The 9,110-nt window shown below is 45.5% G+C and overlaps 1 protein-coding gene across 2 annotated transcripts in view; it reads right to left on the reverse strand.

Moving 5' to 3' along the window:
• Positions 1-8,703, reverse strand: part of LOC119383240 (liprin-alpha-4) — a 45,510-nt gene extending 36,807 nt beyond the window's left edge. For both annotated transcript variants that reach the window (XM_037651289.2, XM_037651288.2), the window contains exons 1-8: positions 7,961-8,703; positions 7,323-7,424; positions 4,993-5,157; positions 3,443-3,517; positions 3,248-3,337; positions 2,278-2,496; positions 480-626; positions 50-160 (exon numbers count right to left, since the gene is read on the reverse strand). In XM_037651289.2, coding sequence (XP_037507217.1) covers positions 50-160; positions 480-626; positions 2,278-2,496; positions 3,248-3,337; positions 3,443-3,517; positions 4,993-5,157; positions 7,323-7,424; positions 7,961-8,209 — 1,158 coding nt within the window. In that variant the 5' untranslated portion in view covers positions 8,210-8,703. The remainder of the gene's footprint in view (positions 1-49; positions 161-479; positions 627-2,277; positions 2,497-3,247; positions 3,338-3,442; positions 3,518-4,992; positions 5,158-7,322; positions 7,425-7,960) is intronic.
• Between the last annotated feature and the right edge of the window lie 407 nt (positions 8,704-9,110).

Consider the following 9,110-nt stretch of genomic DNA (forward strand, 5'->3'; position numbering starts at 1 on the left):
TATAGCTGCAGGTCACATCAAGTATCGTATCAGGGTGAAAGATGCTTACATGAGCTATAATCGAAGAAACATCCACGTCTGTCTCCTTCTTGGCAAACTGTGCAAGTTTTTGTTCAGCCAATTCCAGGCGTTCTTGGAGAGCTTTGATTTTTTCTTCACTCTGAAGATGGAGACATTGGCATTTTTTATATGGCATTAATTCACAGAGCTCACTAAACGAATGCAACCTGCACAGCCTTCCTGCATAGAAAACTTGCAACCCGACATAACACCAATTTCTCCACAAATATGTCTTCTGCGCAAGCCTCAACATGAATATGGACATGAATTCCTTTGGATTTGAAGTGCGCAAGATTAGACATACAGTAGAATAAACATATTACAGCTAATTTGCTTCGGCGCCAGAAAAGGTAGCTTCTCTTTTCTATGATCAGAAGCCACGAAGATTTTAAAGGCGGCCAGGAAACATTTTCACTAACCAATTTCAACTGTGCTTCCTTGTTAGCAAGTTCCTGCTCAAGCTTCTCATTCAAGTCGTGCAGGGAGACCGATTCCCGCTGGGCATTGAGACAACGCTTTTCCAACGTTGATATCCTTTCTTCCTGGTCTTCCTTCTGTGCGTTGTTCTGCAATAGGGACAAATTGACAAACCGAAGGTTATGCTGCATCCCACGAAACCAATACGTCTAAATGTCATGATAAAACAAAAGTTTCAGTGAGGCAAAAAAAAAAAAAGACGCCAGGCCTGCACGGAAAGCGCAGCACAGTCACAGCGAAAGCTGGAAGAGCAGCATTTCTAGAGCCCATTATAAACTCTCTTGGGGCATGTACACTAGCAACGTACCCACTACGCCACAAATAATAATTTATGTGAAGTTGAGAAGCTCCCACTAGGCCATTATTCATCATTCTGCCGTGAAGCAAGCTACCATCTGTAAGGCATTATGTGCACTTTGTTGATGCAACGGCCGATGACGATGAAGGATTATGGCTGAGCCCTTTGTAATGGGTTGGAAGCTTTACACGACCCACTAGTTCCGTAATTCGCATTGTGTGACGCCCGGTCGTTATTTCACTCTCCCACAACGCTATATAACATATGTTAACGTGAGAAAGAGTTAGAGAGAGAGAGGGAAAGAACTTTATTAGTCCCTGAGGAAATGGATCATGGGGGCCTTATGGGCTTTCTTGGCAACCAATAGAAGTGCACGTGCGGGGAACACACTACGCTATAAATCACCATAATTTTTGTGAAATAGGGAAGCAGCCACCATGCCATTTTTCGTCATTCTGCAGAGAACCATGGTACCCGTGAAACAGGTATGGCATTTGCGCACTTTGTTGATACTGTGGTTGATGACGATGAAGAAGTATGGCGGAGCCCTTTGTAATGGGTTGGAAGCATTCAACAACCCACTCATTGCGCAATTCGCATTGTGTGATGCCTGGTTACAGAATTTGCGTTGTGTGACGTCTATTTGTTATATTACTCTTCTACCACGCTACAGTACATATTTTAATGTGGATCCTTCCTTACATGAAGTCTGTATAGGGTCCTTTTGCAAAGTAGTTTCAAGCACCGGTATGGCTCTGAGGTAGAATACTGGGCTCCAGTGCAGAGGGCCCAGGTTCGAACCTCGTTCCATCCAGGAAATTTTTTCTTATTTCGTTTTTTTTTTTCTTATTTCGTGCGATAGCGGTTACGGACACCGGCGGCGGCGGTGGCGAACAACTACAATGCCAAAAATGGCCCTTGTTGTGATCTCACAACAACTTTCGCTGTAAAAAGGAACTCACAGGGTCCCTGGTGCATTTGCCTATGATGAGTCAAAGGTGAAAGCCATCTGGTGTGGCTGACAATGATGATCATAGGTTATAGGTGATCCCATTGTAATGGTATGGCAGCTTTCAACCACCCGCACGTTACTCAACTCAGGTGGTGTGATGCCTGTTGTGATTCTGTGCTTTTCCCACATGATATTACATCAGTTAACGTGGCTCCTTGCCCGACATGATGACTGTATTATGGGTCTTTTGCCAATGCAGTTTCAAGTGCCAGTGTGGTTCTGTGGCAGAATACTTAACTGTCATGCAGAATATCTGGGTTGAATTCTGGCTCGAACCACAATATTTTATTCGATTTTCATTAAAGTCACTAAGGTCACGTTATTGTACCGCACGCTGTGTTTTTCAAGGTCAGCATCTAATGAGGCACTTCAGGTTTTTTGCCTTATAAAGAAGACAAGAGAGAATGACGCAAAGATGTAAGTCACGTACCTCTTTAAGGTCTCTCGCAAGTCGAGCATTCTCCTCTTTCATGCGAGTAACTTCCTTCTGTGCCAGGGCCAGAGCTTCCTCGAGCTCACGCACCCGTGGCAGCAACTCGTTGAGCCGGCTGCGCGCCACTGCAAGCTCTGCCGCCTGCTTCTCCACAAGTTCCTGCAGCTCCACCAGCTTGCATGCTTCTTCCACAGCGTCCGCAGTACCATTAGACACCTACGTGCAATGTACGTAGCTTTAGTGAAGCCGATATAATAATAATAATAATATCTGGGGTTTAACGTCCCAAAACCACGATATGATTATGAGACGCCGTAGTGGAGGGCTCCGGAAATTTCGACCACCTGGGGTTCTTTAACGTGTACCTAAATCTAAGTACACGAGCCTCAAACATTTTCGCCTCCATCGAAAATGCAGCCACCGCGACCGGGATTCGATCCCACAACCTTCGGGTCAGCAGTCGAGCGCCATAACCGCTAGACCACCGTGGCGGGGCTTAGTGAAGCCGAGTGCACCTGAAGCATGCAGCGAACAGTGGGACATGGCTTGTGAGTATGAATGTCCTGCACTAAATGCCTAGCTAAACGAATCATGTGCTGACACTCTAGACACCGGCATCAAGACAGCAAACATAGGCAACAAACCTTAAGCCTCGTTTAAGGTAGTCCCCGTGACTTCCAAAAGGCACAATTAGTTTATTGTGCCATTCGACTGGTTGCAAAATCAAAAGGTTCCTCATCAGTTATCATATTTCTGTCACATTATGGTCACCCCAACTCTTTTTGTTTCTCAATAAGCTATATCATTTCAACTACCGTCTATAAGTCAAATGAAGAGCGCCAGCCCCACAACACTATGGCACTTTCTGGGAAACAAGCAACACGGGACATGTGTACAAGGCAACGTTCTTGTACACATCGACGAACATAGAAAAATAGATGAGCAAAGACCAAGGGCCAACACTTACCTTGTTGACATGTAAAGAGTTTTCTATTGGCCCCTCCCCACTTTTTCTATCTTCCGATATTGTCACACCTTTGGTCTTGTATTGGGTAATCTAGAACAAAATGACAGGTAGCTGTGTTAGGCACACACTGCTTCCAAGCATAAGAGACCTCGATTAAACAACGACTTAGCACACAAGGATCGCAATACCACTGACCTCTTCATTCGCTTTGTTGAGCTCGTCCTCCAAGGTGCTGACACGTTCCAATGCAACTCTCAATCGTTCTCTCACCTGTAGGATGGGAAGTGGGTAAGGTAGCCTTATGGGAGCAGTTCATTTGTGCAACAATCAAGCGGGTGGAAATGGAATCAAATAATGCGCACAAACCTACCTTCAGTGTGCCAGTGCATATCCGCATCGCTTAGCATCAACTTGCATGCTATCGATACAATGCCCACATGAAATGACTCAGATGTACGTCGCACTCAACATGACTTGCAACACGACTTCTTCACGAGCTCAAACGTTATCCGTGGCTTCTACTAGCCCTTATGTACACTGTTTTTGTATGGATTTGTATGGCCTGGCCATTGTTGAGATTCTGGGTAGTATTCCACATTGCTTTGTACTACATAGCTTTATTTTGCTTTGTGAATCATTGTGTTTTTGTCCTAAACATTTAATACTCTCTTTTTATTGCACTATATTCCGTTCAACATTTCTTATACACTTTTTTACTTCCTGCACATGTTCAATGTACTGCTCACCCCTGCCCAAAGTATGGCATTCAGACTGGCATTATTTTCCTAAATAAATAAATAAATAAATGCTGTTCTTTCACTTAGTGATGATTCCAAGTTAGAAAATATCATTTAGTTGGGAAAACGAGGGCAAATTGAAGCCATGCGCAATCTTTGAGCTCATGAGGCCACATGCTACCATGCTGCAAGTCACATAGAGCGCGACTGTACATGTATCTTCAATGCAATGTGAACTGACCTGTCCACTTTGTGATGCTGCAAACTGGCCAGTAATTGCCTGTTATACCTTTTTGCTGATAATGCAACTGACTATATGTAATTCATTACAAGGACACTAAAGAGAATAACTACTTCTCTCGTATCAGTAAATTATTCTTTCACGATACCAAAAACACCATGCTTGCCACAAGAAGACGCTTGGTAGGCTAGAAAATGCGCAAAAATCAAATGCAGGTGGCAATGCCACCTCTAAGTTCCTGCACCAGTCGCCTTGACATCATAGATTTTGACGACGTCTACTAGGGCCTACGTAGTTCCTAATCGGTAAAGGTGAAGTACATTGTTTTCTCAGGGAGCCAGAGAGTTAACATACCAAGTTTCAGCAAATTTCATTGAGCCAATGTGGCCCAAATACAAAAAAGAAACACTGAAATCTGTGACGTCACCATTGGAGATTTTAGCGGGAAATTTAAAAGTGAGATGTTCAACATCGATTTTTCCATCTATTAATAACGCTATGGTGGTGAAATTAACGACACTAGAGTTCTGAGAGTACAATTTATCCATCTAAACTAATTTATTGTTTCACTTTAGTGTCCCTTTAAGCGGGGTAAGGAAGGAAGAACACAAAAGGGAGAAGGCAGGGAGGTTTAAAGTGCAAGGACCGCCTACAAGCTACTAACAGAGGCTCAGGCGCAAGACTTCTCTGCAAGGAAAACTCTGTAAACATCTTACAACATCAGGTAAAACACATAAAAAATCACTCTAAAAAAAAAGAGTACTGACCTTCTCATCAAGTGCCTTGTGGTGCTCGAACAGTGACTTGAGAGCTTTGAGCACTTCGACCTCAGAGGAGACACCAGCTGGAGACTGGGCTTGCCGTTTTACCACGGTCATGCGTAAGGACCGTTCATGCCGAGACACTAGGCACTCCAGGTGCTCCAGCAGCAACTGTGAGCAACATCGCAAAAAGGCAGCTTGCATTTCTGCACAACAACTGAGATGCTTCTGGGCAGTGGCCAAACTGTGGCTGCAATAAAATCTGTGACAATGAATAAAGACCCGTCCATCCAAATAAGTATGTGCCAGGCACTACCTGGAATAAAGCTGCCAACCAAGCTTGAGTCGAACGCCATAACTAAGCTGCCACTGCTTTCACACAGAACAATGATTGCCATTGATGCTGCCTCCTTCATGATGTTGACTAGCCCATCTTCAAACATACCTGCACAACCTTTACTGTTCCGCATACTAATCTGCTTTTCTGCTATTATGTTTCCTCTACATCGTTTCAACTGTAGGTATCTTGCTCAACACAATCATCTCGCCTCTTCGCCCGTACCTTTATTATTACAGCCCCAAAATCTTACGTCCCGTCCCAACTGCCCTACTACGCAAACCAGTGTAGAACACATTATTTTCTGTTGTCCTGCTAGCCCTACAATCCCCTCATTACTTTAATCCTTGCCACTGGCAGGTCTCAAATCGGTTGCCTTCACCTATCCGCTAGCCATGGCTTCTCCGGAAGAGGGCAGCTACAGGCCATAATGTGAGCTGGAATTGCCTTTTTCTTTTCTCTATGTTTATTTGCACGCACGTCACAATAAATGTTCAGTTGTTAGCCGAGTGTCACAGGATATTGCCTTCTTGCACCTCTGCGCTGGTCCAGCACCTCTCAGAATCGGTTGATCTTCTATTTAGAAAGTGCAAAATGTATTCCTGTCAATCAAAGCAAAATTTCTTTTACCTCGAGGCACACAAAATAAAATGCAAAGACTGAGTTAACAAGACAACCACTGCTTTACTACAACAACGGTCACGGTTTGTATTTTTCTTCCTTTCATTTACTGTTTTAGGCTGTGCTCTACTGTGGAGCCAACTTTCTGCAGAGCTGGCAAAGCAGAGCTAAGCTTACCATACCTGCCCTCAGTGCCCATACAATTGTGTCCCAATGGAAGATACTAGGATCATTAGCAATTTTCAGAGTTGGGGTTCTCTCAAAATGGCAATCACACTGAGATGTGAACTTAATGGTATTATGATTGGCAGCCTTTTTCTACTTTGCAACGGCTAGCAAAAGCTGACAGATGTGAGCTGACAGCTCTTTCCAGGATAGTTTTCGTTCTGTCCCAAACGTTTACCTACATACGATAACTATGCAAAAAAGAATTGCTGTTCTATGAAATATTGAAAAAATTTTTATGCTTTAAATAAACTATCAGAAGCTTGTTTCGTCCACAGGCACTCATGGAAATGTGGACAATCAACACAAAGCTCAGACAATGCCAATGTTAACATGAAGTGGTGACAAACAAGCGCTTATCAGCGTCAAGCAGTTATCAACTGCAAACACGAAACTTACAGAGCAGGACAACTGAAAAGAATGCGGTTTCATCTTTAAGGGAACAACAAAAGAAAGTCAGGACTGCCATAAAGGCCCAAGAGGATGTAGTTTAGTGGCACGCGAGATAGCCGCAGATGGCGTACGTAAGGCCCTTATCCGGCAGTACATTGTTTGAGCCTTCACTTTATCACAAAGATTTTCGTCGGCACATCTGGATGTTCCACTTTCACATAAAACTACTGCGTCCAAAAAACAAATGCCTTTATGCCCCCTAGTAGAGGGTCTGGCCAATATGACTTGTTGTTACAGCAAAGGCTAGACTGAACACAGCTGGTACAATGTATCCAAACAGGATGTGTGGCTGAGATATAGTACTAAAAGTTTCCTACAGATGACACATCGTCTGGGAATCGATGCGAACATTGCACTCCACAACGTCAAATGTGTTGACCTGAGTTGTTGAAAAAAGTTCTGATGATGGTGAACCCAACAAGTACTCAGCTTCAAATACAGAATTTCAAAGGGCTCGTGATCATGGCAACAGGCGACTACTATAGCTATAACTTTATTACTCCAGATCACAGCATGTTTCGGCCCTCAGGAAAGCTGGGGTATGCTGCGGCTGAATTCTGAACTGAGCGTAATGCCACTATTAAATGGGTCATATAACATTGTTGATGATGGCACATGGAGGCAGTCGAATACTGCCTTTTCTTTATATACACATTGACAACATGAAGACTAATCGCGATATGTGCGAGAATGCTCTTACCCTTGTGTTGTTCCGTTCTGCTTTTAACTCCTGTATCTCCTCATCCTTTTCCAAAAGCTGCTCTCTTGCATGGTTAAGCTCTTTGGTGAGTGTTGCAAATTCCTGGAAGTTTCAGAGCAAACATTCAGACCGCGCTTCCTGTGAGCTGTCGGCACCAAAATGAGAAGCATTTCTACAATCGAATAAGAACAGGTAAAGCATAGTCTATGTGGGCGTTTTTCAAGATCTTATCGCTAAGTTTAGATGGTGTGTTTCGTGTTGACGAGCGTGATCAGTCGTGAAAACAAAAATGACAGAGAACCACAAGAACACCAACTAGGAAACATGGAAGGCGGAGCACAAATTCACCCACACTACATTTCACATTCACAGATGGTCGCAAGCCCGTCGAGTCGTCGCAGTCGCTTCAAAACTGAATTCCACACAGCCAACGCACACACCCGTGGGCGTGTTATCACGGCCAAACTGCTCACGTTACGAAACACACTAGCTGCACTGTCGAGATCCACTGGGGCGCGTCCCCGGCAAACTCACACACTCGAACAATTTCAAGCAGGAAATAAGGGGGGCCGCACAACACGGGGGGGAAAATTAACGGCAGACAAATAACAATGCACGGCGGAGCGCTGGAGGCCTACCTGTGGCAAGTTGGCCTGCAACTGCCTCTGCAGCGAATCGCGCTCCTTCTCAACCTCAGAAAGCTTTTGCTGCGTGTTTGTGAGAGTCTCCTGAGTCTCTCGGAGCGTCTCCATGAGCTTATCCCGTTCATCCAACATGTTGACCATAAGCTGCTCGAAGTTTGCTTCATCGCCGGAGAACTGGCCGCTCCGCTGGGCGATGCTGTCCTCCGAAATAGTCGGCATCACGTCGCACATCATGTTCCACATCTTGGCGCCGCTTCGTTGGGCCGACGCAACGCCGCGGCCCTTCTATGCAAGCTTACAGATCGTCGCTCGCGGTAGTCTCTCCAGCGGGGCCCTAGAGGCAACTTGTCCGGGCGAACGCTCCGTGTGCCAAGCCGCAAGGTGCTAAGCCTAATCGGACGCTGGCCTGTTTGAATGATGGGCTACATCGGACGCGGCTTTGGACCGTCGCCGGGTTGAGGTCCGCACGAAGCGACGGATGGGCGTCGTTACGGAGCCCGGTGCAACCATCTTGGGAGCCCGTGCTTGCTTCGGCTGCCCCGGGAGCCCTCCGCACCGCCTTCGCCGTAGGCCTGCTCGCTGCGCTCAATCCGTGGTGCTGATCGTTTCATTTTGACATTGCGCTGTTCGATTTCTTTTCCTTTTCTTTTTTTTCTTCGGCGCAACTCACTCACCCAGTCTGAGCCCACAGCCTACATGGCAAAAAGCGGAGGACAACTAGGCGTATCCCACAATGCCCGCTTTCTCGCCGGCCCGTAGTTAACAAAACGAATAGTGGTTCTAGTTGTAGCGTGTGAGACCGCCCGGCGTTTGCTTATTATTTGTCGTTAGCGGTCCTCAGCGCTGTATTATGTCCACGAGTTCTCGGAAACTAATACAAAGCTTCAATGCTTCAACCACGTATGTTGTACTTCTTCAACATCTACTGCGTGAACAGCTGCTGCAAAGCGATATGGTTTGCGTGCGCATGCTCTACTATGGAATACGCAGGCCACCGAATCCTCTAACGTTTTTCTCTTCTCCCCGCATGAGGGCACTACAATACCGCAAAGTGCTTTTTGCGCGCACTTGGGGTACATGATAATTTCGTTCTTTCGGAGCCGCTCACGGGATCTGAGTCTTTCTATATACATTGTACAAATAT

Source organism: Rhipicephalus sanguineus, chromosome 2, assembly GCF_013339695.2.
Source record: "Rhipicephalus sanguineus isolate Rsan-2018 chromosome 2, BIME_Rsan_1.4, whole genome shotgun sequence".
Lineage (NCBI taxonomy): Eukaryota > Metazoa > Arthropoda > Arachnida > Ixodida > Ixodidae > Rhipicephalus > Rhipicephalus sanguineus.